This window comes from Echeneis naucrates, chromosome 3 (genome assembly GCF_900963305.1).
Source record: "Echeneis naucrates chromosome 3, fEcheNa1.1, whole genome shotgun sequence".
NCBI lineage: Eukaryota > Metazoa > Chordata > Actinopteri > Carangiformes > Echeneidae > Echeneis > Echeneis naucrates.
This window is the reverse complement of record NC_042513.1, coordinates 2,757,102-2,784,997: the sequence shown is the minus strand read 5'-3', so window position 1 is coordinate 2,784,997 and position 27,896 is coordinate 2,757,102. Positions and strand designations below refer to the sequence as shown.

Sequence of the window (27,896 nt, the reverse complement as noted above, 5' to 3'; positions counted from 1 at the left end):
CACACTGAGTTAAGATCTGATGCAAAATAGAAACATCAAAGTTACTTTTAAGGATTTGGTTATACTAAAACAGTGAGTTAGTTTTTAATCGATCCAACATCAGTTTCTGGGACTCATATTGTTGTCATATGTTCTGAGAATATGTCGTTTTGTGTTTGGTGTGAAGTGGAGCGAAGTAGTGAGGATCAGGATGAAGTTGTGGGTCAGCTGCAGCTCTGCTCTGTGTTGAAAGGCCTGTTTCCCCTCTGCTGATCCGGCTCTGGGCGCTCCCCCCGCGGGGAGGAGCTGTTTCTCAACAGCACGGCGGAAAGTAAAGCTGCGGCTCATCAGAGTGAGTGAAACGGCTCTCATGTCGACTAATGGCCCGGAGGGATCGGACAAAGTACTAGAGTCTCTTGTTTCCCGACTTTCCTTAGTGTCTCCGGCCGTCGGACACTTTGCGGTCGCCTTTTTCTCTGAGCCAGCCGGCAGCAGCTACGCCCCGGGCCGCGGTGAGTACGAGCTGCTGCGCTTTCAGGAAATGTCACTTTGCAGAGAAACAGCCAACTGAAGCATCTGTCAGCAACTTGTCTGTTTTTATTCCGAGTTCGACCTGAGCTCGTCTCCAACCCCCTTTGTGAGAGCTCCAGCCTGACTCGGAACTAACGAGCTGAGGGGGGAAATAATTTCAACCTGCCTTATGTCCTCCTCAGGGCTGGTAGCTTTCCCACTTCTTCCCCTCTCACCATCATGACTGGGAGTCTCTAACATGCGGCTCTGAGTTCAGGTAGCTTTGGGCTCAAATGAGCTGCAGTCTGGTACAACACGGGTTAAACCTGCATCCATAGTGGGCAAAGAAGGAAAAAGGCGACTATTTGTGACCTCTGAGGTCACCAGAGCAGCAGTGACAGCCACATGAGGACCAGCTGAGGGTCATCACATTTTCTGTTAGTTCCACTGAATTGATTTGTTTATTTGTTTGTGTTTCTCAGCTTGAGAATTTTTGACGTTTTGAGCCTGTCACACAGCCACTGTTATGATAAATGCTCAACATGTATCTTAAATACTGGATAAGCAATGATTCTGGCAGCTGGACGTTTTTCACAGATACAAAGAAAAAAAGAACAAAACTTTGACTACTTAGGGTGAAGTTTTTCAGAATGTCCTTAGCCACATTTCCCTAAGGAGCTGACTGCCTCTCTGCTGGATGGCTGCCCAGGGTGGGTCTTCCACTTCTCCCTGACAAATGATTCAAGCTGCTTTATGTTTCCTGGTGTACTTGGGTGGTAGCATATGTCAGGCAGGCCAGAGCTACTGGATCCACTCCCACTGCATGGGAAAATACCAGCAGATATCAAGGGGCAGCTCAACATTTCTTCCCTTCTGATTCATTTAAACTTTATTTTCAAAAGAGTCACAGATGAAAAATCACTTTTGCCTCTTTGCCTGAGATGTAATGATACACATCAACCACTCAAGAGACAACTTGAATGTTAGCTTATTCAACCGAAATGTAGAAATCGAAAAAGGGTTAAAATATCTGATCTTTTGACCAACCGCATGATCTACTGCCTAGACTGACATTAGATGATGTTTGATATTCTGTCACAGCTAATCAATGAGGAAAAAGGCACATGTTTGCATTTTGTAGTTTTAACTGCTGGTCAGTGTTAATGTTGTGAGAGAGGCCTTTTGCACTGAAGTTCTTGATTACAAGGCAACTAGACTTTGTCTGTTAAAGGCGAGAGGGAAACTTGATACTCTTCAGTTTATCTCCAGCTGTGTGGTTTTATCCCAAAATTAGTTTAACTTTAATGTTTTCAAAGGCATATTGGGTAATTAGGGAAGCTAAATTAATTTTGATGGTAATTGACTGTTGTCTTTCAGAGCAAGTCTTTTATGTTTCATGTTTAGTGCTTCCTCAACTTCAGCTCTTTTACATGAAACCAGCAACATCTATTTACTTTCCTCTACATCCTTCAGAAGAGATAAGGTAGTGATATTGTTGTCACTCAGTTTGTTTAACATTGTGTTTCTGGGCTGTGTTCTTTCTGATTTCTCTCTGCACCCACTGTTTTCTAACATAACATCTGATCATAACTTGCTATCAGTGCTCACTTCCTTTTTGCAGCCGTGATGACACTGGGAAATGCAGCATGACTAGGAAATGGCATTGCAACTTTAGATTTTGGCATTGTATTGCACACTGTATCATGTAAGAACATGTCTTTCTTTTCACATGCAACATGAGATCATTCGAGTTCATGTTTTAAATAGGATTTTTATGAAGCTGCTAGATTAGCCGATTATAGTTGACAGACACAACTCCTGTCTCCAGCGGTGTGGTTTGGCTCCACTGTGTTGCTTCTGGTTGCTTTTTACTGAACCAGGCTTCATATAATAATTATGTGACTAACCTGGGTATAAATATTAATGTGGCCCTCAGTTGTCAAACTCTATAGGTCTTCAAATAAGACAGTTTGAATGTATTAGTAGGTTTTTTCCATTGTAAAGTTGAACTCTTGTTGGCATTTGTATTTGATACAAATATATCCAGTCCAATACAACAGCCCGCAATTTACACCTTCATGTAGATTTCTCCCATAGGTTTTTATTGAAGCCACACAAGTATTGATTAAACTCTACAATAATTTTGGTGAATGTAGTCTGCATTGTTTTTAACTGATTTTAACTGTATGGTCGCTTGTCTCGTGCCCTCCCTGTTTATATCAACAGGGACAAATACAGTTTTTTGACAAAAGTGTATTTATTGAGTTTTTGGATATTATAAAAACATACATACAGGACAAATACTGTTAGACAGTGACACAGACTACAGTTACCAAAATTGTAATTTGCTATGATAAGCTGTTTTACACTGTATATTTACAGTTACACTTTGAATATATAATATAATTTCTTTTGGGGTATATTAATAAAGTAGCCACAGTTAGATTTTATAAACTATGTGGATTAATAGTTACTATGTAGAAAGTAATAGAAATACATATATTTGTAAAGCATGTTTGAAATCTGTCCTACAGCAGTGAAACAAGATCAGGAATCATTAACAAAACGAAACATCTAAGGGTTTAGAATCAAAACATGAGCCTAAAAGTGTTGTGTTTTAAAAAGAAAGGAAATGGATCAAAGAAAAACTCTTCAATAGTTAGGAGTTTACAGAATTGGTATAACATCTCTCATTAACTGACCTTACAGCTGTGATTGAAAGACCTAAAGACCTTTTAAAAGTGATAAAGTTATTCTTTAATAAAAGGGTAAAATTCTTCCCCTTTTAAAACTGGTGGATACAGTTGATACTTGTAAGGATTGTTGGCCACAACTGAATGTTTGGGGGGAAAAATTCCATTCTAACACATTCATCATGGATCTTGATTTTGCACGAGACCTTAAGCTGCTTATGTCACCTGATGAAAGGTGGTGTTGGTAGGGGGTAGTTACCGTGAAAGAATGTAAGACTTCTCCACGCAGTGGTCATATGACAAACCAGCAGTTTCTCCTAATTGTTGAGGCTGAATTTAGTGGAACATTACAAATGACAGTGTTACATCCAGTACATATGGTAAGGTGGTGCTTGTTGTTTTGATGTGTCTGCAGCTGGAGAGAGGCAGGAATCTAAAGTGTTTCCTGTTGCTTTCTCAAGATTAAATTTGACAACACACTGAACCAAAAAGACACCAGAGAAGACTGCTGACTCATATGTAGGTTGACTTGTGTCGGATAGACAGAACCACATTCAACACCATGCACCACTTTCAGCAGAGGAACTTGTGTGAGTTACAGTGTTTGCAGACAATAACACAGCATGTCACTCCCCTGTTAAAAAAAAGGGTAGCCACACAAAATATCAATTAGATTTTTTTTTCCCTATTTACTGAACTTTGTGCTGAATCACCTGAAGAATAAAAACTTTATAGCATCATTTTTAAAAGCATCACCAAAGAATCCAATGATCATTTATTTTTCCAACTTTTGAGCCTCTGTTGTATTGAGCATTGAATGAATAATCGGTTATTGTTAATAAAGCTTTAAATTGCGCTTTATTTGGGAAGAAGTTAATGTTAAAGAGATGAGATGTCATTTAGAGATTAAGTGGTTTGTTAAGTAGTGGGATTGATGGTTGACCGAATTGTTTTATTTGTGTGTTTCAGAAATTAAGAACTCACTATGTCTGATGGGGAGTATGATTACCTCATCAAGTTCCTAGCCCTCGGTGACTCTGGTGTGGGAAAAACCAGCTTCCTCTACCAATACACTGATGGAAAATTTAATTCAAAATTCATCACTACAGTTGGGATTGATTTCAGAGAAAAAAGAGTGGTAAGTTTTCTTTTTTTTTTTTGTTTGTTTGTTTGTTTGTTTGTTTGTTTTTTGTTTTACTGCAGGGAGAGATTTCTTTCATTTATTACTTTGGAAAAACATGAATTTACTCTTCTAGTTCAACATTTCCTTGTGAGCTAGAAACACTTACAGCTGCCTTAATAGTTGCTTAAATACATTCCCACACCATTAAGTAACAAAAGACGCATGTTGCAACAGAAATCTGGGAAATGACTAATGTTGGTGTGCAACAGGCAGCACCCTCCTGAATAAATACTTCATATGGGCAAACAGCTGAACAGTGTTCATATTTACTCTACATTCCTTCTGTAACTATCCTGACCTCCAGCTCTGAGAATGTGCCTGAGTGATTGGTTTATCATGGATGTAATGGACTTTAATTACTGGGTTTAGAAAAGCCATTATTGCCAGTTACTCACTCTTTAAGAGGTAAATTTTAATGATGATTAAAACTATGATGAAAACTGTAATTAACAGCGTTAGTAACACTGTTTATTTTAATGATGCCCACTGTGTTCACAAACAACCCAGAGCTCTGCTGCTTGTCGGGTGGTTAAAAGCCTGATGACTGAGAAAGCATTTGGATAATATTTAAATGAGAGAAATGTGAAATGGAAATTACTTTGGTCCGAGCTTTTTGTGAAAGATACTTCCTAAACTATTATTAATACTAACCCTAACCCTGACCTCAAAAAATATTGGTAATTAGCTTGTCATGAAACAAAATGGATTCATCAGTTGGACTTTACAGCCCACTGAAATTAAAGATTTCTGTCAGACATACTTTTGGGGAAATCAACAAGATGGAATGCAGATGACATTGCAGAGTATACATAGTTTTTCTTGTTATAACTTGTCACATTACTCTCCAGATTACAAAAACCTTCTTTCAGGCTGTTTGTAACATCAACACACTGACTCTTTGAGACTGAATGTGCTCACCTTTATTTTGTAGTTTGCAGTTCCATCTTCTCAAGAGAAAGTCCTGTTAGTTTGATGTCACAAATCTGTTCCTCTCAGGTTTACAAATCCACGGGTCCTGATGGGGCTTCAGGTAAAGGACAGAAAATCCACTTGCAGCTGTGGGACACTGCAGGACAAGAGAGGTACATCAAGTACTTAGACTTAAACATTCTCACTTTTTCAAAACCTTGACTTGGCTTCAGTGGGGGGTTTTTCCTGAATGATTTCAGGTTTCGGAGTTTGACAACTGCTTTCTTCAGAGACGCGATGGGTTTCCTCCTCCTGTTTGACCTCACAAATGAGCAAAGTTTCCTCAATGTCAGAAACTGGATGAGTATGTTGGGGTTTTTTTTGTTATTAAAACTGATCATTCTTTTGATATTTAGCAGACAAATTATTTAATTTAGCCAAGTAAAAATACCCAGGACACTTAATGTGTAACTGTTGTGTGAGAAAGTTTTTTTTGAACGTGACTCATTTTGAAATGGAACTAAACTAACCAAAATATTATGTTCAGTGCATTATCTACCAGTTATTAATAATTGTCTCTTTGTCTTTGGTGTATGACTGCCGTTCATACTTCTTATTTCATTTATCCATTCATTTTCTACCACTTATCCGTTTCCGGGTCGTGGAGCCAGTCCCAGCTCACTCTGGGCGAGGGCGGGGTACATCCTGGACAGGTCACCAGTCCATCACACAGACAGAGACAAACTCACACTTGCATTCAGATGGACAATTTAGAGTCACCAGTTACCTAAACATGATGTATTTTTATGGTGTACCCAGAAGAAACCCACGCAGGCCTTTCTTATTTCACTTACTCTCATCTTTATCCGCATCCGGGTCGCAGGGCTGCTGGAGCCAATCCCATTTCACATCGGGCGAGGGGTGGGGTACACCCAGGGCCAACACACAAGGACAAACATTCACATTGCATTCACAATTTAGAGTCTCCAGTTAACCTATACATATATGGACATACATATACATGCATGTCTTTGGACAGCGGGATGAAAATCGGAGTGCCCAGAGGAAACCCACACAGACATGGGGAGAACATGCAAACTCCACACAGAAGGGACTGAGGCCAGGAACCAAACTCGCGACCTTCTTATTGTGGGGCGACAGCACTAACCACTACAACGCTGTGCTGCCCCCTTCTTATTTCAGCTGTCTATAATATACAAGTGATAGCCTGATGATTTTCTCACAGATAAAGATAAATGCATACTGAATCGCTGAATGTGTCTTTCAGGTCAGTTACAGATTCACGCGTACTGTGAAAATCCAGACATCATTCTGTGTGGAAACAAATGTGACCTGACGGATCAAAGGGCCGTAAGTGAAGCCGAGGCCCGTGAGCTGGCAGAGAAGTATGGGTATGTCCCAACTGGGAGCCATCTGTACATGAGCCTCTCCCTCAAACATTTGTTAAGAAGGCAGTGGCTGAGTTGTTTGGCCAAGTTTGTCTGCGCCAAAACTGATCCTCCTTCAAAAGCAAATATTTGTCCACAGGCTTTTAAATGTCTTGCTCTACCCCCTTAGACACGCCTTTCCTAAAAAGACAGGTATTGTAGGTGATGTTTGAGATACCTCCAAGACAGGAATTAACTTCAGCATACATGAAAATGTCATAACATCAAGCTGCACAGCATTCACTATTTCATTTGGTTCTACCATTTTTTTTGTGCCACAATTTGCATGAAATAAGGTTAATTTATATTTGGTTTTGTCATGGTGGAAATTACTTAGCTCATTCATTTGTGCCACAATTGTCCAAAAAACTTTAAAAACACAAAAAGGGCCCACATTGGGTGACATGATGGGTTAGGGTTAGGGTTATTCACCAACCAGCCCCCCCCCCAAAAAAAATGCACCGATTATATATGATTTAATCATATTTTTCTGAAGGTTGGACAAAAGATTTTAGTGTTTTGTGTTTGTTTTTTTTTTTTGTTTTTTTTTGGGGGGGGGGCATTTTATTTGCCTCAGAAAGCATTAGCATTATCTGTCAAATACTGATTACTTGATTACTATGATGCTGTTTTAATACACCTAATTCCTCTATCCAGAGTGCCATACTTTGAGACAAGTGCTGCAGATGGGCAGAATGTGAGCCAAGTTGTGGACGTCCTGCTGGATCTTATCATGAAGAGGATGGAACGATGCGTTGACAAGTCCTGGATCCCTGATGGGACTGTCAGAGTTAATGGACCCACCAGCCCAGACCTCTCAGAGAATCCAGACAGGGGCAAATGTGCATGTTAGAGTGATGTAGGGCCATTTTAGTGTCTTAATATTGATATAGAAATAGGAAGACAACCAAGTTCAACGTTTCACAAAGTGGGAGTTACTATATTTTTTCTGTTGGTTAAAACTTCACATTAATTTGTTTCCACTGGGTCAGAAATTGTGCATACTTTTATTGATTTGTAGCATTATATGTTAAAACACATTAAGCGCCTTTTGAATATGGACATTTTCATTAAGATTGATGTCATGGGTCTTTTGAATACTTCATTCTTTATGATTGTCAGTATGAGATATTGATTTCTAATGACGGCCAACTGAAATTGTCCAACATTGCTCATCAGTTGAAAGCACTGATTATCTTTCTAAGTTGAAATCCCAATGCTGCAGCAAAGTGGGCTGCCCTGCCAAAAGTGCGATATATGCTATATACACACACACACACACGTGTGTGAGTGCTAGTGCTTTTTTTTTTTTTTTACCTGTAAAACATGAATTATGTAATACAGTTAGATTAATAGTGGATGTGCAGTGACAGGTTTTATAATAATTTCCAAAAAACACGAATTTCCACGATAAGTGAATGAACATGTTCTGAGAAGCTATAGTAAAAATTGAGCACTAAACCAAGTTATTTACATTATTCTTCCTGTTGAGTAAAACAATGTTTAACAAATGAACACACAAATTGAAGTTATATGTAAATACTTACTGTTGTATTTTTAGACTCAGGTATTCAATTTAAACTAAATACGTTTTGGAGTTTTTTGGAAAATTCTCAAGAGTTGATAGTTGTCATTGCCTTAAAATCTGATTTATGCAAAATCAAACATGTATTCATTATTAGCAGTTCCAACAGTTTTGAAAACATATATCTTTAAAACTAAGCATGGCTTTCCTTTGGTAGGATCCTAGATAACACACCCTGTAGATTGGCTTTGTGGAAAAGAAAAATCTTAAGGGAAAATTAACTGATGTGTTATTTCTCACAAGAAACTACCTGTATTTTCCTATATATTTGGGTGAGAGAGTTTTTTATGGAAACCTTAATCAGTTGCCTGATGCAGTGAAAAAAGTTTTTGAATCCAGAATGATTGCTCCATTAAAGAATCCCCCAACCTTAAGGACATTAATGTAGTGTTACAGACATATACATGATACAGTGTGTCCAATCTCTTGATGTTGATGGATGTTACAAGTTATAATGAAAGCAATAAAATTAGCCCTGCATTTCACTGAGCCCTTCAGATCAGTGTATAGCATCAAATGTATTTAATATTTTACTAAAATGCAGAGTATTGACACTGAAGTGGCATTTTGAAAGTATTTATTTCTCCTATATTTGCTGGTTTCATACACAAATTCTCATCATTTGTATTCTCTTGTTATTTTATACTAAAAGGGTGAATGGCATGTTTTAGTTCAGACACATATTTTTCTTCTCGCTGTTTCGATGCCCAAATTCAATAAAAAAATCTCACTGCAGTTACTTTGTTAGAAAAGCTTAAACTGAAATATTCTATATTTTCAGTTGCACCACAAAATTTGATCAACTTCTTTAAACTCTGTTCAAAAATAAACATTTTTATTATTTATGTATTCCTCAAAGCAGTGTTGATTCTTTATTTAATCAGTTCTAAAAATCTTGATCAAGGGCAGTTGATATCATGTCCTATTTATAACCACTATTGTTTAGTTGTGATAATACCAAAAGCTTATCTTCATCACAATGCAGGGAATATTGTTTGTTCTCAGCATTTTGCGACAATCTTAAAGACTTAAATTTAGATGGCAACAATGATTCATGCACAAAAATTCTTTCAAGAAGTGAGTATTTTTGTGTAAAAACTATCATGTCCCATCGTTGGGAAACTCAAGACAGCATTTGTGTGTGCAGCCTCATTATGTCATTTCTCTGAGCTGATTAAAAACCTTCACTATATGAGAAGCTCTTGGCTGCAGGGCTCCTTCCGGCCAGCAGGCGGCAGCACCGCGCCAGCGCTACGATGATGACGTATTTCCGGTGCGAAATAGGAAGTAGCCTAGCCAAACATCCAGACGGGGAAGGTAAAAAAATAACTATTAAAACTGTGATTTAAGTAACTTTTATTAAGTCATTTTTTTAAAAAAAGTTAATTACTCAGTACTGCTCCAATTCCTGCTGGAACCAACCCTCAAATAAAGCAATAGGAATAGTTGTTTCCTTCCGTCATTTCACCAAACAGTGTCAACTTTGGACTTCCTTTCATAACGTATTTCTGGACAAAGTGTCCTTCAGTCAGTGTTGTCAATGAAGTGAAGTGTTGTTATAAACCATTGTCACCTAACTGACGTTAGCTTAAGTAGACAACACTTCTCTTTTGTGTTATTATGGCAGAAATAATGATTAGAACAAGTCGATGCCATTTTTCTTTTGTTGTAATTACGGCAGATAAAATCTCATGATGATAAAATGGCAGCTCCTGTGATAAATCATTTATCATTGCAAAATGACAGACTTTAAAAATGCATTTAGGCAGTTTAAGGTTAGGCTATTTTAGTTGGACAAAACAACCATTGTCAAGATTCAACAAACTATCACGAGGAAACAATTTCTAAAAACAATTTCTAAAATTGTTGGCAATTGTCAATTGTTATACAAGCTTAATTTAAAATTACTTATTAGTGCAAATATAATAATCTAGAAATGGGTTCGGGTTAGGTATTAACACTAACCCTACTGTTAACATTGGCTGTTTAGGGAAATTTTGCTGATCATAGGAATTTTAACTCAGAACCTTTTTGTGGCATTATTACTTTTACTTAGATGAAAACTGCTCTTGTTTCTTTGAGCATGATAGTTAACATTCACAGAATAAGTGTGAATCCATTTTAGTATTTTTAAGATATCCAGTATTAGTTATAAGGAGAGTCTCCACTGTATCTCCAGTAGAAACAACAGTTTTAATTATGGTATCTGTGTATTTTCCTGGTGAAGTCTGTGTTCCCCTGCCAGGGTCCACACACAGGATTAACCACCTTGTTCGCTCTTGCAGAATGCCTTTCCATTTCTGCCCCCAGTGCGGGACAAAGTTGCAGCCCAATTTCAGATTTTGTCCCTCTTGTGGGGAGAAGATTCCCTGTCCTGTTGATGAATCTGGGTCTGTGAACTCTCCTACTTCTACAAGTTGCTCTCCCACCAAAAATGATGGATTTGCATCACTACTAATCAAAAAATGTCTTGATTCAAACAGAGCTTGTGAGCCTGCGCAAGGTATTGGTAAATGTCAATTTTATTAGGAATTACCTAATATGATTATAGATTATTGATTGTAAGTCGTTGGATTTGTGTGTTTTCTTTCTCTTCACAGACCCTGCATGCCACACTCCAACTACAATTACAGCCCGTCCTGCACTGCGAAAGACTCGTAACTCCCTTCGGTTGGATGGGGAAGTTCAGTACAATAGTAAAGATGTCACTCCACTTATCGGACCCTCCATTAATTCTGTTAGAGACGACAAGTTTCAAGGTAATTAAAGTGATTTTTAGTTTTTATTTAGGTTTCTGATAAGCGTTGCATACAGAGTAAGGACAGACACAAGGCAGCGTGGCAGGAGTAGAGAGGCTGCCATCCTAAAGCCACTTGTATGGTATTTCTCTTTATACTCCACTTTCTCCTAAAAAATAATGTGTGGTGGCTTAAATTTACAGGCACTTATACATACAGAAGGTGCCATGAAAAAAAAAAAAGAAAAAAAGATGCCTTTCACTTTTAATAACAGGACATCTATATTATGTATCAGCAGACAGTGGTGTTGGATTCTGGTCATCCTCAGCAAAGCAACATTCAGTCACGTTTAAACTTGACTCAAAGGTAGAGTCACCTTTAGAGTCTTCAACTTCTTCTGTTGTTAAGTCGCCTCGATTTGGTGAGCTGAAACACAAAAGAAACACAGTCAATCATCCATACATTACTTCTGCCTAACTACCTCAACTCTGGTTTCTCCATCATAATCCTTCCTCTCATCTCTGTTAACTGTGACTGGACCCACGTGTAGTCAGAGGAAAGGCAAAACTCTCCAGTCCAGCTAAAAAGCAGGAAGAGGAAGGAACGATGCTTCGTGATAAAACAAGTGGGAAAGCGGATGCGTCAACAGTGGATGGCACCTCTGTGTGTGTCCCTTCACCAGTTTCATCACCAATCTCCAGGTCTCCTTTAAAATGTGAGCTACACAACACAAGGTTTTACATGCACTCATCCAAAAATATTAATTTTTAGCAGCATTTCTATATGAGTGCAATTTCTTGTTAAGTTATATTTATTTATTAGTCAACCATTTTTTGCTTTAAACTGCTAAGAAACAGATTCATTAATTTTATTTACTGGAGATGTGACTAAAAGGATGTCTGTTTAAACTGCAGGAGACATTCTCTACATCAGTCTTTTTTTCTGTAATGTAATTTATTTGAAATGTTTGTATGAATATAAAGCAACAGGAAAAAGCAAGGCCAAGAAGCCGAGACACGGGCCTCCTCTGGAGCCACTACAGGAAGGAGAAGAGGTGACGGACACAACAGGCAAGAAATGGAAGCTGATGAAACTGCTGGATCAAAGCAAGACTGAGGTGATCTACGAAGGTGAGACTGCGTGACACTATGGCAAGTACTGTATGAGTAAAATTGGAGATTAAAATGCATTTATGAATCTCTGAGTACCATAAAACACAATTCAAGTCTTGCATATTATCCCTTTTTGAATAAAGAGATGGCGAAACAAGCTAGGGTGGATAGACATGTGGTTAAAATAAAAATTAATAATAACAAATAACCTGTTCGTCTCTCTTAGTTTTGCAAGCAGGTTCACGATCCAGTTCCAAAGAATCAAATCACATCCTTAAATTGGTAAGATCTGTCTCAAAAATTTTAATGTTTTCTGAGTACTTAAAAAAGCAATGAATCATATCACAACATGATGATAGTTCTTCATTTACACTGAGTGGAATCGCTTACATTTTTCTTTCTCCTAGGGAGCTAAAGATGGAAGAATCTTCAATGAGCAGAACTTTCTGCAGAGAGCAGCTAAACCTGCATCAGGTGAGGATTAGGTGTGTTTTAAGTTCTCGTTTTGGGTCCAAAAAAGAAGCTAAACATCAATGGAAGTCTAATTTGTGGAGGGTTCTTTGCAGTTATAGCTTGACTGACTGTTCTGTTGACAACTACATGAGAGATAAACTTAATCAAAACTAAGGAGGCATTAGTACTTTTCAGTTTCTGTTCAGACAAAGTGGACAAGAATATATTCAACGCGAACATCTTGCTAGTCTGATGGACAACGTCAGTCTTTGACCCCTTTAGATGAAGTTCTGATTTTTCATGAATATGATTTTATGTATGAACTCCACATAATAACTTTCTTTGTTAATGTTTCACTGTAGTCGATAAATGGATCAAACAAAATAAGATGGATTTTCTGGGAATTCCTGCTTGTGCCGGTTTTGGTCCCCATGCAGATTCTTACAGGTGAGGAAAAAGTGTTTCATGTGGATTTACACATTATGTAAAATAATTATACATTAAGTTTTGGTTCTACTACATGCAGTTTGTTCTTTTTTTAAACAGGTTTCTAATTTTTCCCAATATGGGCAAGTCTCTGCAGACTGTCATTGAAGAAGACAACAATATTCTGTCTGAGAAAGCTGTTCTTCAGCTCACCTGTAGACTTGTAAGTGTTCTCACAAGTTTTTGTTTGTTAGTTGTCAGGAAATATTGTTAAGGTTTTTGTCCAAATAACACATAAGCCAGAACTCTGAAAACCAATTTTCGGACAAATCTATAACGTATCTTTCTCCTTGCAGTTGGATGTCCTGCAGTATATACATTCAAATGAGTATGTTCACGGTGATATTAGTGCAGGAAACATTTACGTCAAACAGGGACCAATGTCACAGGTAAGAAATATCTTCTGTTTCTATTTGCTCTAGCAGAGTTCATGCTTATTAAAACAGTGTTTGTATGCCAACATCTCTCCATGTTCTCTGTGCATCCAGGGTCAGGTCTACCTTGTAGGGTACTGCCATGCTTTCAGATACTGTCCAGGAGGCCAACATGTGGAGTACCGTGAAGCCAGCAGGACACCACATGAGGGCACCATGGAGTTCATCAGCCTTGATGCACATAAAGGAGCAGGTGTGTCACTTCTGTGCTTCACTTACTTACTCCCATGTTGGGGAAATAAACGGCATTGCACCATATAAATTACTGTAAGCCAAACACTGACACATCTATTTTTTTTCCTTCTAATTGTTGTGTACATTGTGTACATTTCTAATGATTATTTTAATTTTTTAGTTGCTTTGGCTGAGTTTGTATATCACTTTGGTCAACTGCAGTTGTTTTTAAAAGCTGACATTGACATGATCTGATTTTTTTTTTTTTTTTTTTTTTTTAATCAAAGCAAATGGGCTAATATGCAAACCTGTGTTTTAGAATTTGTCTGTTGATCTGTGAGGGGAATCAGATGTCAGTATCTGTGTGTTTATTCTGTCCTTTCAGCGCCATCCCGACGCAGTGATTTGCAGTCTCTGGGTTACTGCATGCTGCGGTGGCACACAGGGAAACTGCCGTGGACTGCTCTCACTGAACCGTATGAGGTAGCCGCTGAGAAAGAGAGGTGAGAGTTCATCACCAGTGGGATAGTTAAAGCCTATATACCTTTGACACACCATAGACCACCATATCAAAACTCTATTTGTCTGCTTTGTATAAATCAATATATATAAATGGGTGGCACAACTAAAAGAAAATGCACATAATCTCATTGTAGGTACATGGAGGATGTTCCTGCACTGTTGAGTCACTGCTTTGGGAAAAAGAAAGCTTCCAGTGAGTTAAAAACATTTCTTATTGTTAGTTTGTAATTGTAAATTCATTTATGCCAGCTGCTTATTGTATACTGTCTGTGTGTTTGTATCACACTGCAGGTGCTTTCAAGACATATGTGACTGCAGTGATGGCTCTGCAGTACATGGAACAGCCCAAATACTCAGAGCTGCAGGCCGGACTCATGGTAGCCTTACAGCAAATTGGAGGGTCGTTGGAGCAGCCGCTGAGTTTCTAGGTGAGAACACAAAACTGAAAACGCAGAAACAATTATGTGCACATGGCATCTCAGTACGTCTGCTCAAGTACATACGTAAGAGATGCAGATTTACTACAAAAATATGGTTGTAAATCATTTTTATTCAGACTATTGAGTTGTAGTTTTAATATGAACTTAAATGTAATTCTAAATATAATTTTTTAAATCTTCCAAATATGAAGAGAGGAAAGCCACAAATTGCAAGGTGTAATTAATAGTAATAAGTAATAATAAAGAACTGCTTACATTTTTGTCAGCTTGTCTCTCAATGCAAACATTTTGTGCAGTTTCTGTAGCAATGATAATAATAACTGTACTTTATTTTCAGGGAAAAGGAACACAACTGCAGTTTTATGGTAGACTGTATTAACTATTTGTCGTACTGTGTTTTATTTATGATATTATTTGCACTGAAAGCAAAATATTGTCAATAAATATTCATTGTATTCATTTATGCTGGTGTTTCTCAGATGAATTGCACTATATTTTGGTTTGTTTTTGCATTTCAAGGGTAATGTGAATGGGACAGACTCAAGTTCAGCTTGTGATGTACAGATTTGTATGATATTGACATTTTGTTCATTAAAATGTCAGTGTGCTTTGGATTTTTTTTTTCTGGTTTAAGGAACTTTAGCAAGTTGCTAGTTAGCAGGGAGAGCACAATTGACATTGCAAATCTTTCCTACCATGATATTAAACTTGGTGATGCCATTTCCATAAAATGAGCTAATGCAGGTTAATTGAATTCTTTTATGTAAACAGAGTGACTTAAGTTGAAAATTAAAGTGGATGTATGTCGTTTTAAAATGTCTTAGTGTTCTTTGACACTCATTCCTTTACTATGAAAACCAGCGAGCAGCTCATTCTGAAATTGATTTCTAATAATAAAAATAAACCTTCAATTTTTAGAGTTTGGATTTAATATTAAACTCAACCAGTCCCTACATATTCTAAGTCATTCAATACAACAGACATGTTTCTTTCAAAGAAACCTTTATAAAGTTTAAACATTTCTGAACATAAACATTTTAACATTTCAAGACATATACAATTCTTAATATGAAACAGTAAATATCTCTTATTGTGCACACTCTTTAAGTAATTCAGAAAATAAACACTGTTTTCCTCTGCCTGATCTCTCCTGTTCTGGCATTAAAACCCTCCATTTCTATCACTTGAGGCACTTCCTGAATGAGAGGCTTTTATAGATCTACATAAAACATGATGTTGAAAGACTATGGCGCCCTCGTGAGGCAGCTTTAGTACACAGCTACAGAACCAGTGACTTCGTAGCACTGGAGCTTAGCTTAAACACTTAAAGTGATCAGCTGATCATTTCATACAGACATGCTGGCAGTGTGAGGCAGCTACACATGCAGGTTTAAATATAGTTTTACACTGCAGACTGTTTCCCAGTTTGGGAAAACTGAACCAGATTTGGTTTTAAAGAGAAATGCAGACTGATCCTAAAAGTATTTCTATTATTTTCTTTCATGTAGTATGTGGATTATTCAGGTCATTCTGAATATTCTCATTAATTGTCTCTGATGTTCTAAGTGGAAATATCCTGTTGATTTTCAGGGAACATTCCTGCTTTGGAAATGACTTCATGTCTATAAAAATCTTCAGACAAACATCACATGCTCATGAAATCTTTTTCTGTCCTGCTAACAGTGAAAAAGCTCCAGGCTATAAGCTAATTTAACACTGAAAATCATAAACCTCAGTGGTTTTTCATGTCTGTAAATACTGACCACTTTGAAAATAATGAAATGTAACTTGGTTGATTGTAGACGAGTTTGTAGCTTTAAAAAAATCTATCTGCTTGAAGTCATGAAACCATTTCAAAACGATGAGGCCACTTCCACGCTGTAATAAAGCAAAAAACACGGCTGCGTTTAGCTGTTCCTTAAATGTTGATGTTTTGAACTTTAAGTTTTCACGTGACAGGAACAGGCTATGAATGTGTAAACTTTTGTGGTATCTCACTTAAACCCAGGCAACATGACAGTTTGTTGAAGGAATAAAGACTGGAAGTAGGTTTTAAGTCATGACTGGTTGCAGAAACCCCGAGGTTTATCATTCTTGGTCAGAACAAGGCAAATACGTGCACAAACTCCACTGTAATGGAAGAGCTTGTTTGTCTGAACAGTAAGTGGGACACCCTCAAGGCCTCTGATCCCTCAGTGTAAGAGGGGGATGGCATGAGTAGAACAAAGTGGGAGACGTTGTTGTTGTGTATCTACTGTGAAATTAAAAGACAGTAGTGGCCAAATGGCTGGGAGTGGATGGCCGCTCTTGATCGTGTGATGTGTCCTCTCCTGAAATATTAAAAATAGGGCCAATTAACAAAGATCTCCTGCCAGCAGATGCTGTCACATGATCAATGGCTTTCTCTAAAGCATGAGACAAATAAAAACTCCTCACCAGGTTGTTCAGCTCCCTTTTCCTCACTTGTTTCCTCCTTTACTTCAGGCATTTCCATCTGTCCCAAATCCTGTGCATCTTCCACACTCGACTCCTTTAAAAAATGATTTTAAACATTGTAAAGATTTGATATAAAAGGAGCCGAAGTCACATCTTTACCAAAGGTGTGATACAAAAAACCCCACAACTTTCCACAAAGAACAGTAACACTGATGGCAGAAAGATAACCAGATGCACCAATAAAAAGATCCATAAGACCTAACACACATTATCATTATGTGTAATAATATTAATATCTGATTTTGGTGTATTGTAGCATCATTACTCCATTTACCTGTGATTCAGAGAAAAAATCTTCATCTGAGTTCCTAAATCCTTCTGGGGCTTCCATAAGGATCTCAAGGCCACCTGCTTCCTCCTCATCACTGCTGAGAGACAAAAAGTAGACTGATGTAAAAGAGAAAAATACAAATAACACCAATGAAACCTCATTCATGTCCGTGCAATTGATCTTCTACTACACCGACAGAAGCACACATGCTTTGAATCAGGCTCCACCTTGTTGATTAATGATTAATGATTGTGATTAATTGTTCTACATCTGCCTTACACTAGATGAACAAAGTGACAGTCATTCTGCATCTCTTTCTGGTTATTGCCTTTCTGTTTTTCCCGACATTTATTTGTCCCAGTTCTTTTCAAATGTATTCTTTTTTTTTATTTTTATTACTCATTTTGTATCCCTTAGTGGTCACCTGACTAACTTTCTCACAAACAATATCAGTTTTAGCATGGGCAAACGTCAGATTTCTAATCAAACTTCTTCTGAAAGCTCCAATATGGAGATGGATAACAATAAATGTTCAAGGACGTCAACAAATATTTCTGTCCAGTTTGGTATAAAACACTGACCTTCCTCCAGAGTAGAAATTCTCTCCATCCTTTTCTTCTTTGTCTGTTTCCTCTGCTTCCACTCTGTTTTGGTCCTCTGTGTGCTGTTTGTCCACCACTTCCTTTTCTCCTTCACCTTCCTCTTGGTCCTTTTCATCCTGTTGCTCATGTTCTTCATCCTGCTCCTCGTGTTGTTCTTCCTGCTGCTCATGTTCTTCCTCCTGCTGCTCATGTTCTTCCTCCTGCTGCTCATGTTCTTCTTCCTGCTGCTCATGTTCTTCTTCCTGCTGCTCATGTTCTTCCTCCTGCTGCTCATGTTCTTCCTCCTCCTCATCTTCCTCAAGGTCAGAGCAGTTGAGAAAGTCAAAACTTTCGAGGGCTGTCTCAACTTCTTGGGTGAAACTAGAGGATGTAGGAAAAGGAACCTGTGGAAAAACAAATGCAGGTGTTACAGATGTGAGATTGGACACATTAGGCTCACCAGACAAACCTATCCTTGAACTCACTGTTGGAGAATTCACTGCTTCTTTCAGCTCCTGGGTGAACTGATGTGGCTGACTGTGTTTCTCTGATTCTTCTACCTGTTGGCAGCCTCCTGCATCAGTAGTGTTTCCCTCGCTTTTTGCTTGAGCCTGTGCCGTTGAGTCTTCACAAGGATCATCCTTTACATCCTCTGTCAAAACACTTATTTGTGGGTTGCCATCTTCAGAGGCATGGAATGCTGTTGGCTTCATCAACAAGCCAGGGCACAAGCAGCTCAGGTCTCCTGAGGTTTCAGAGAAGTCAGCTGACTGGACAGATGCCCTATCAGTCACAGTACAGTCTGGACTGCTCTCGCCCACATGACTGTGAGAGCAGGAAGTCTGCAGATGGCCGTTAGGCACTGCATCTTTCTGAGAGAAAACCTCCCCAGCCTCTGTCTCATCCTCCTCTTGGTTGGACGACAGTGATGGCGTTGAAGTGCTGGACTTGTGCGGAGTTAATGACAGCTGACTGATGAGAGTGGTTGGCAGCGTGTTGGAGGCCGTGAGTCTCTGAGCATGATGAGCCAGCGCTGGACTAGAGGAGTCATCAGAGGACTCAGAGGAGTTGGACCAAACTGTCCCATTCTCCACTTCTCCCTGTCGCTTCAGCAAAGACTAGAAGAGACATACACAAGGTTAACACCTGAAAAACTTTATGTACTCAGTTATCAAACAGACAGATTCACTGTTACAGTGGTCCACAAACTGAGTCATCCAGACATTTAATGAAAGACAACCAAGGCCAAAAATATAAAATGACACGTAATGCACGTGCAGTTTTTGGCAGGTAAAAAAGAAACCATCAACTTAAGACATTTGTCAAAATGAAAGACAAAAAATCTGACAAAGTCTATCACACCTTTAGGGTTACTGTCAAAGTACTGGCAAGGCATTTAGTCGTACCACAATTATGTTATTTTAATGCTGCAATATTTCATTTTTATTCAATGTTGGTTTACTGGGAGACCTGTAAGGCATGTAGCTCTTACTACTTCTGAAATGCGTCATGAGATATGAGTCAAATTTGAGAACCACTGATTAAATCAAGGGGTCATATTTTTCATAATATATCAACTAAAATACAGCTTGGAGCTTCATACATTCAGAGTGTGGTAATATATTATTTTGGCTAACACACGAAATGCAATTCTTGCAGACAGAGTTACATTAACCTGTCACAAGGATTGTTTATTTTCCCTAATATGCAAAAAAAAAGAAAGAAGCTAATGTTGATGATATTCAGATGCTGCAGCTCAAAATCGGCCACTCAAGCACGAGACTTAATCTTTCTTAGGTTGCAATTTAATTAAACATGATAATTATTTTCCATTAGGATCCTGAATTGATTAAAATATTGATTATAAATTAAACAATACATAAATCCAATTTACAGAGTTTTTGTAGAGGTTTCGATTCCATTATCTTAGGTGAATAAATTGTGTAATTTCAGATTTTTTTGTTTTAGTTTGATAACTCCTATAAACTACACTACAGCTACATCTACATCCAAACACACCGACTGTACAGAGGCCAATCGAGGGGTTGTATGGCTGAATTCACAACGAAAGGATGCCGTCCTGTTCGCTGGGACATCATGGAACACTTCCCCCAGTGAGCAGTTCTGTCTGTGCCTGCCATGAGGCATGCTCTTCAGGGAGGTGAGGAAGAGGAGGGACATATTGGAGGACTAATCGACCACTATTAAACAGCTACAAGGACCACAGCTTCGTTCATACATGCTGCTGTCACACAAGCCACCGCCGCCATCATTCATTCTCCTCACATCAGGCATGCCACTCCCTCGATCACATGTACTAACACAAAGTCCTTTGTGAATGTCCTCACACACACCAATGCTACTGCTACAGACAAAGCAGTTGGGAAGCAGCTGAAATAGAACAACCCATGAAATGACAGTAATAATAGTCATCAGAGAGATAAACAGCAAATGCACAGTATATTAGATATGTGTGTGTGTATTCACATATTTGTATAATGAAAGAAAGTTTTGTGTGTTGGAGTGACCTACAAGGCTTTTATAAAACCTTTATACAAGTTATAAACCAGAGGCTGATTTAACAAAGATATTTCAGACGAATAAATCCATGTGGGCTGATGAGCTAATTATTCCTACTTAAATTAGTCTACAATGGGCTATGTGTAAAGTATATGTTTATTCCAGCTGTTTTAGATGTAAACCATGGTTTAAGTCTCTCTTTGTGACAGTGGCCATTGTGATGTAACAGCTGGTGTGAAATTATTTGATGCGACTCACATAAAACACCTGCTCCCGCATAGAGGGCGTGTCAGGAGGGCTCTGATTGGACAGCAGCCGTTTAGAAACTGTGCTGGTGGATGAGCTCTGGTCATCCTTATCAAAAGGACTGGAAGAGATGGGGGAAACAAAAAGTGAGGGGACAAAACATACTTTCAACATGTTGAAATCTTAAAATCCCAAAAACAAACCATGTTGAGGCCTAAAGATTTAAGTACCTCCAGGTGACCTCTAAGTTTAGCTTCACCGTCCCAAGGTCATTAATATCCACAGCAAGCGTCTGGGGGAGTGGGCAGAACAGGTCGAGCATCTCGCAGGACACACTGCCCACCACCACGTGATTAGCCAGGCTCTTCAGCTCTGTCACCTTGACAACCAAAATATAAGAAATCAGGATGGAGACAAACCACGGACCTAATGTGGCTAATTTTGGTTTTATAAAGAAAACAAAACAATAACAAAACAAAACCTATTCATATTATACATGTATAAAATACTGCACTGAGGTTTCAAATTTGACATAGAATATATTCTTATTTTTGTCAACAAACAACAAATCCCACCATCAAGCGTTTATCATTTGCCAAAATCCAATATCAATTTGTCCTCCCCCATAGAGGGTCACAAATTCAGACACTTATTTTCGATGGCTTCATAAAATTTGCTAACAACATGAAAAAAACCCAATGTCCCCTAAAAGCTGGTTTTGTCACCTTGATTGACAGCAGCTCTGTGACGAGAGGAAGGAAAATATACTCTTCACTGTCCCATATCTGCTTGTTGCTGACCTCCACGCGGCCTCGTAGCCTCCAGCGTTGACGCCCATAACGCATTAGGACCTGATGGGCCCAAAAACAGCCTATGTGATGCAATGGCCATCAAAACTCTGTTGCAATGTGTGTCTTCAGTGCTTGATTAATTTTTTTTACCTCGTACTGGTCACCCGCACACAATCGTGCAAAACCAGCAAGACCTTAAAACATCAGAAATTAACAGAGAAATGTTGGATTAATACTAAGAGTATCTGGAGGAACTGCTCTAGTAGTGGGAGGGGGAAGTCATCTCAAAGTACAAAATGACTCACCCTTCATCTTGACATGAAATTCTCCCATCTGGCTCTCTAATTCACTCTCAAGTGAGCACATGTGCTACCGAAGCAGAAAGAGTGAGGGTTTTAAATAGTGTAGACTTTCCCATCACATTTATAACTGAAACAATTGGTCAGCGCATTGATTTGTACTTTGAGAGAAAAATTCATCAACAACTTTTGATTAATCACATGAGCAGATTGTCACGCAATACTCAATACAAGATCGAAACTTGTGGTCACTTATACACAAAATATAGGAACCACAGCTATGGTAGATGCTGACGCAGGCTTATTGACTTGCCTCTGTACATTCCCTGAAGCCCTTGTTTGCTTCACTCAGGCTCTCTCTGGCCTCTTTGCTGCCTGTGGCAGAGTTAAATGCTGCCACCATCTTACTTGCTCCATCACGCAGTCGTCGCTGTATACAATAGGCATCATACAGCTCCTCAACCTGCAAAAGCAAATATTACATACATTTCAACAAGTGAATATGAACTTCTCACTTCAAAGGTGAATGAAATGTATATTTTCAACTGTTTAGTTTAATTCACTGACATTTCATGAAAAACACTCTGAAATATCATAGATAGATTTGATTTGGTTGCTTTTGATTTTTGATTAATTGTAGCAGCATTTTCTTAGCATGATGTTATTTTTTTTTAAATAAACAGCTTTTCCACTGCTTCCATGGAACAGCCTTTAAACCCACCACTGTCAAGTCTAAGTTTCACTCTCCTTCTCTAACATCTCAAAACCAGAGTATCAGACTCTTGAGTTCATCAATTAATAATCACTTGTGTCTGTACACTGCTCAGTGGTGCTGAGCAGGTTGTGGTCAACAAATAGCTGCCTGTTGAGTTTGGAACAGCAGTGAGTGGACTTAAACTATACATTTTCAAAAACTCTGCAGACTCAGACTCATACTAAACATAGTAAACCCATCCATTCCTAATCTGAACAAATACTAAAAAGAGCATGTTTAAACTGTAAGTCTATTGATCTATCAAATGAATGATTTCTTACTCACTTTGCTGAGATGGAATTCCAAGCGACGCATGAACCTCTCTATGGCTTTCACTTGCTACAAGACAAAAAAAATTCATATAAACTATCTCATCTCTTATATCTCTCAACAGTTTCAATGCCCTTCGCTCACAAACATGGACAACAGGCGCGAATGAAACTCACCTTATCAAGCTCGTACAAAGACCCCTGAAAGGTAAACAAAACAAACTGAATCAATGCATTTAGCATCACAAAATGTCAAATTAGCATCCTGACTGAGGGCTGTGTAGCACAGCAGCCAGTCTGGAGTTAAATCACTGTCAGTGGTTGTGTGACAGGTTTGACTACTTGGGCTCTCACCAAACGACCGTTCCTCTTGTTTTCTCTAATCTGCTGACCAAGACTGTCCAGCTCCAGCTGGTGTACCTGCAGGTGCGACCTGACAACAAAAGGCCAACCACTGTTACTTCTTCATTTCAAAATATAAAACCTTGAATGCGACAGGCAGCAATCTAATGTAGTCAATGCATTAGGTTTTCACTCACTGTAAGCCTCTGCGTAAGGCTGCGTACACTTCATCCAGCCTTTCAGGCTGGGGGATTTTGGTGGGGGGCAGTTTGGTAGATCCTGTGAACATCCTGCTTCCTTACAAGGCACGTTTCTCTTGGATCAAACAGTGCTGAGGAAGGGAGAGAAAGAGTGTGCAGTCAGTTCTGATGAAGCTCCTGATTATTTCAAATTAAATGCATTCAAAGCAGGCATAAAGGAAACTGGCAGGACAGAGAGTGAGGCAGGCAGCCTGCTGCTCACCTGTTGAGCGTACAGATATTGTCTCTATAGTAGCATGCTTGGAGAGCTGAGTGTAGCACTGTGCCTTTAACAGACCAAAAGACATGTCCTGTAATTATAGAAAAAAAGAGACAAAAATGTCATGGCTCACCTCATACCTCACTGTACCTGACAAGATTTTCCTGTTTCATAATGATTATTGCGGAGCATGATAATTTTAAAGGTGACTGCAAGGAAAATTGGAGGGGGGGTTTTTTTGAACTACTGTTTCAGTTGCTCCATCTGGCCTCGTCGTTGTGTTGAAAATCTGAGACAGTGAGTGACATGCATGCAGCAACCACAGTGGCCACTGCTGACAACAGCAGGCAGCACAGTCTGCCTGTGCTTCTATTCCACTTCCTTCCCTGCTTCTCCACCCCCTCCACATCCAACACCAGCACAGGAAGTCTCATGGCCAACTCTACACAGGAAATTCTACACACAAGTTTGGCCCAAGAATATAAAATCATACCTCCACTGTGGGTGAGAGAGACAGTGTAAAACCTGACCCCCTTTTTCTACTCCAAGATAAGATATTGACCATGCAGATTAGCACGATAATGCCACAGTCAGGGGAAACTACGGGAAGAGAAGGTTTGTGCCTGAGCTAATCTAGTCACAAAAGGGATTACAGATTTAAACCAAACTAAATCTGCCAAGCAGGAGCCAAACCCATATTAACACATGGGATCTGTGAATGAGCCTTCACAGGCCAGAGCCACTGGTGGCATCTACTTTGAATGGTTTCACACTAAACTCAAAAAGATGATGTGATATTATTCCTATTTTTAGTCTTAAATACATTGATGAAATCAGGTGTTCCACCTTGTGAATGCTGAGATGGAAATCACAAAAATTATGCTTTCGTATGATCGGAAGCTTATTAAACACACACTGCATACAGCTGATACCAGAATTAGATGTAGGCACCCTGTTCACCGGGTCAGTGGTCCAGTTAAACCGCTAAACTTAGCTGCACACTTGGGGATTCATTTGAATTGGCCATTTGAACAAGTGCACGACTGGAGGAGACAGCTTTGAAAGTGCAAAGTCATCATGATAACACACAAAGAGGAAGATACAAATTGTACATCTCACACATGCTGCTAGGTATCATTCAGAAATGATCAATATTTCTACTGATACTTGTCATTTCTTACCTCGACTTCTCCACCAATTGTCAATTATGCTCTTTTTTTAAACTAACTTTTATCAAATTCATTTTAAAGAAAAAGAAAATTACAATACAAAAATTACACATTCAAGTGTGTTTGTGTACCTAAATAACCAGCTAGCAGCTTCATTAGATCTTAGTCAAAGCATGCTGCAAGTTTATTGTTCCTTCACTCTGAGATTTACTCTTTTACTCCATGGCCATTGAAATTTGGCTTCAAAAGACAGCACATTTTGCAAGACTCAATACTACCAAACTGATCTGGCCTCTACATAAAAGTATCAGTGAGACACCCAGTCCAACTCCCACCACCCACCACCCATAAATAGCTATACCTGCAGCCCACATACAGGCTGTGCAGACTTCGCCAATAGTGATAATAATGAGCGAGGTGCCCAGTTTCCTTTCTGTCAGATGTGCTTTTATCCCTTTCCCTACATTATTAGCTGGATTAATCCTCTCCAGAACAGAGTGAACAAAGAGGATACTGTTTCCAATCACCTCACAAGACTGGAGTTTTTTTTTTTTAAGAAGCCTTTCATGCCCTCACTGCATGCACAAGCACATATATCCTTGTCCATGCAGGAGTTTATCTTTGGTTACTTTTGACAAAATAATTAATGATTGTGCAGTCTAAAAAGAGCTGCAAATAAATATTATTCTAATCATATTTTTTTTTATATCTTTATGAATTTATTTAATCAGTTAGCTGTAACAAAAAAGTAATACATGTGAATCTCACCAGATATCAGACTAAGGATAGATATTAAATAGCAGTATAAATCAGATAAAGGCAGCAAATAGTCACGTTAAAAAGCCTGGAGTTGGTCAGTCTTCCACATTTGTCCTTGATCATTTAATTCTAGTATTTTAATGGATAATAAAATGTTGTTATCAACATAGCAGGCAATTATTTTCCAGAAAATTAATTAATTAATGCTGGAAAAGTTGCAGCATTAAAACTGATTCATGAAAAAGTAGATATGGATAAAACAAGTCATTTAATTTAAGCAATAGTGAATAACATAAGGAAAAAGGGTGACCAGATAGTCGTACATGTGGAGCTGTAAACTGCATAGTTTTAACATCAGACTGATAAAAGATTAAACGGACAAACGTTAGATCAGTCACTTATCGACTAATCACGTCAGCACAGATTTATTTATTTTATGTTATTAGATTTGATTTGATTGAACTAGACGATGGGACTCAGAGAGCAGTTCTTAACCAGTTTAAAGCTCGGTCTGATCAAACAAGTGTTCGCCCAGACTCTGAGGGTCTCTGTGTTTGGGGAGGAAACGGAGGAGGATGAGGAGCCATGGTGTAAAACAGAGTGAACCACTTCAGGTCCAGATTACTGGATTAGCCCAAACCGGGCGACAGCAGGCCATTGAGTCGGATAAACACACTCACACACGCCGGTCCTACTCTTTCCTTGAGACAAAAACAAGAGTCCAACCAGCAAACTCGTGTTACCGCTTCGAGCCAGATTTTGTATTCCTCACATAAAGCAGCCCGGCGGCCGGAGCTCATCACAGGCCACAAAAAGTCCCCTCCCGGCCACCCTTGGACCCCCGACGCCCTCTCCCCTCCAAGTTCCGGTCCACCAACTCGAAACAAAAACCAAAAACCGGCAGTGAAAACCGGGATCGAGTCAATCAGGGCGAGCTGCTGGATTTAATGTCGACAACATCACGGGAAAGCAACTTCGGGTCGGACGGACTCATCATGCCCGTGTAGAGAAAAATTCAACAGGATTCTCGCTGTGACCTTGAAGAAAAAGCCAAAAGCGCCCCTACCTCTGTTTTATTGTCCGACAGCACGGAGGGGAACACCGGGGTCCCATGTCCGAGGCGATGCTCCTCTCAGGCTCCGGAGGTTTACAGTTATTCTGGGCGCTGTCCTTCTCCTTGATTTCGCAGTTTTTTGTGTCCACAGTCAAAGTTGCAGAAGTTACCACAAACAACATCCGGTGGGAGCTTTTCAGTATAAAACCAGAAGCTCGGTTTGTAGCACAAATATGGATAATAATAATATTCATCATCATCATAACAATCACATGAATATAGATACAAAAGCTCGTACTCCTATTGATAATATGTATAATGAGAAAGCATGGTTTGATTAAAATAAGAACAACATTACACAAAAGACAAAGGTATGAAAAACTAAATCAAACAAAAACAAACAAAAAAAATACATGAGAATGTAAAGAGGAGGAAATTAAATAAACTAAATAATTAAATTAAAAGCTACAAGCATAACATGTTGCTTACTTACAGTCTCATTCATATTTAAGAACTCCACCGCAGCTGTCTGTGAAGGAAACCATGCCATATATACAGCAGAGGTGACAACATTTTCTCCTGTGACATTTTCCATTGACTAGTTAGATATCAAGACTAAGGCAAGTGCTGCCTCGTCCAGAGGAGTAATGTTGTGATAGGGGGCAGTGAGAACACACAAATGCCCCATTAGAATTGATCCTAGAACGTTCTTGCCATGAGGCTGTGGCACTAACCATTAATCTACCCTCCCCGGGTACTTAAGTACACATGTCAAGTTAACTTCTTAAGCTCATTAACTATTATGATGTTTTTTCAGCTATTTTTAAAACCAGAAATTTCATGCCTCCAGCAAAGCAAAAAACTTACTTCGATCCAACTGAACATTTGTGTGCAGTGCTGAAAAGGCATTAACAGTACAATACTGACACAGTTACACCAGTCCTCTCAGGAGGAATGATTGAGTTTGCGAACCTTGTACAAGACTAAATGAAAATGTAGTTCCTAATCAAAACATTTATCCAACTGAATTCCAATAAACTATATTTAAACTTCTGACTAGTGAGAAGGGGAGGCAACAAATAAAAGCCAGCAATGAAAAATTCTCCCTGCCATAACTGATGATTGTGATTATTATAGTTTAGTAGGTAATATGTTTTATATGTATATTTTCCATATGATCAAAAGATCTGAGTACTTTTACTAAACTCTAACACATTCAA

General features: G+C 38.8%; 3 protein-coding genes across 8 annotated transcripts; 2 read left to right on the top strand and 1 right to left on the bottom strand.

Annotated features, from left to right (window-relative positions):
- Positions 1-275: 275 nt before the first annotated feature.
- rab27a (RAB27A, member RAS oncogene family) lies at positions 276-9,165 on the top strand. The gene is made up of 6 exons (XM_029497825.1): positions 276-491; positions 4,152-4,320; positions 5,362-5,447; positions 5,535-5,638; positions 6,563-6,686; positions 7,380-9,165. The coding sequence occupies exons 2-6, from the start codon at positions 4,168-4,170 to the stop codon at positions 7,573-7,575; spliced, it is 663 nt and encodes a 220-aa protein (XP_029353685.1). The 5' UTR covers positions 276-491; positions 4,152-4,167; the 3' UTR covers positions 7,576-9,165.
- Positions 9,166-9,564: 399 nt separating this feature from the next.
- vrk3 (VRK serine/threonine kinase 3) lies at positions 9,565-15,125 on the top strand. 4 transcript variants are annotated; one of them, XM_029498686.1, is made up of 16 exons: positions 9,565-9,624; positions 10,593-10,810; positions 10,908-11,066; positions 11,341-11,466; positions 11,596-11,760; positions 12,029-12,175; positions 12,384-12,439; positions 12,565-12,631; positions 12,973-13,057; positions 13,157-13,259; positions 13,393-13,485; positions 13,585-13,723; positions 14,090-14,207; positions 14,361-14,419; positions 14,518-14,654; positions 15,004-15,125. In XM_029498686.1, exons 2-15 carry the CDS (start codon positions 10,594-10,596, stop codon positions 14,652-14,654), a joined length of 1,671 nt encoding a protein of 556 aa, XP_029354546.1. In that variant the 5' UTR covers positions 9,565-9,624; position 10,593; the 3' UTR covers positions 15,004-15,125. The 4 variants fall into 4 exon arrangements, with proteins under 4 accessions (XP_029354546.1, XP_029354548.1, XP_029354545.1 ...); XM_029498688.1 differs by having other exon boundaries at positions 10,593-10,816; positions 11,344-11,466; positions 13,591-13,723; XM_029498685.1 differs by having other exon boundaries at positions 10,593-10,816; positions 11,344-11,466.
- Positions 15,126-15,634: 509 nt separating this feature from the next.
- On the bottom strand, positions 15,635-26,827 carry LOC115041315 (rho family-interacting cell polarization regulator 1-like). Of its 3 annotated transcripts, none has more exons than XM_029498681.1 (17): positions 26,689-26,825; positions 23,698-23,785; positions 23,433-23,566; positions 23,248-23,326; positions 23,071-23,094; positions 22,910-22,963; positions 22,184-22,333; positions 21,877-21,940; positions 21,722-21,765; positions 21,506-21,631; positions 21,011-21,159; positions 20,793-20,901; positions 18,500-19,132; positions 18,015-18,418; positions 17,437-17,530; positions 17,103-17,196; positions 15,635-16,996 (listed from the first exon to the last, which is right to left on the bottom strand). In XM_029498681.1, exons 3-17 carry the CDS (start codon positions 23,522-23,524, stop codon positions 16,929-16,931), a joined length of 2,184 nt encoding a protein of 727 aa, XP_029354541.1. In that variant the 5' UTR covers positions 23,525-23,566; positions 23,698-23,785; positions 26,689-26,825; the 3' UTR covers positions 15,635-16,928. The 3 variants fall into 3 exon arrangements, with proteins under 3 accessions (XP_029354541.1, XP_029354543.1, XP_029354542.1); XM_029498683.1 differs by having other exon boundaries at positions 17,437-17,527; XM_029498682.1 differs by lacking the exon at positions 23,698-23,785 and having other exon boundaries at positions 26,689-26,827.
- Positions 26,828-27,896: the final 1,069 nt, after the last annotated feature.

Excerpts from the sequence above, each read along its gene's own strand:
- vrk3 (XM_029498684.1), top strand. The coding sequence starts at position 10,594 with ATGCCTTTCCATTTCTGCCCCCAGTGCGGGACAAAGTTGCAGCCCAAT. Across the intron at positions 11,067-11,340 it reads TAGAGACGACAAGTTTCAAG|CAGACAGTGGTGTTGGATTC; the intron begins GTAATTAAAGTG and ends ATTATGTATCAG. Across the intron at positions 12,632-12,972 it reads AGCAGCTAAACCTGCATCAG|TCGATAAATGGATCAAACAA; the intron begins GTGAGGATTAGG and ends GTTTCACTGTAG.
- rab27a (XM_029497825.1), top strand. The coding sequence starts at position 4,168 with ATGTCTGATGGGGAGTATGATTACCTCATCAAGTTCCTAGCCCTCGGT. Across the intron at positions 5,448-5,534 it reads GACACTGCAGGACAAGAGAG|GTTTCGGAGTTTGACAACTG; the intron begins GTACATCAAGTA and ends GAATGATTTCAG. Across the intron at positions 5,639-6,562 it reads CAATGTCAGAAACTGGATGA|GTCAGTTACAGATTCACGCG; the intron begins GTATGTTGGGGT and ends TGTGTCTTTCAG.
- LOC115041315 (XM_029498682.1), bottom strand. The coding sequence starts at position 23,524 with ATGTTCACAGGATCTACCAAACTGCCCCCCACCAAAATCCCCCAGCCT. Across the intron at positions 21,941-22,183 it reads GCTTCAGGGAATGTACAGAG|CACATGTGCTCACTTGAGAG; the intron begins GCAAGTCAATAA and ends CTGCTTCGGTAG. Across the intron at positions 17,531-18,014 it reads AATTTCTACTCTGGAGGAAG|CAGTGATGAGGAGGAAGCAG; the intron begins GTCAGTGTTTTA and ends TTTGTCTCTCAG.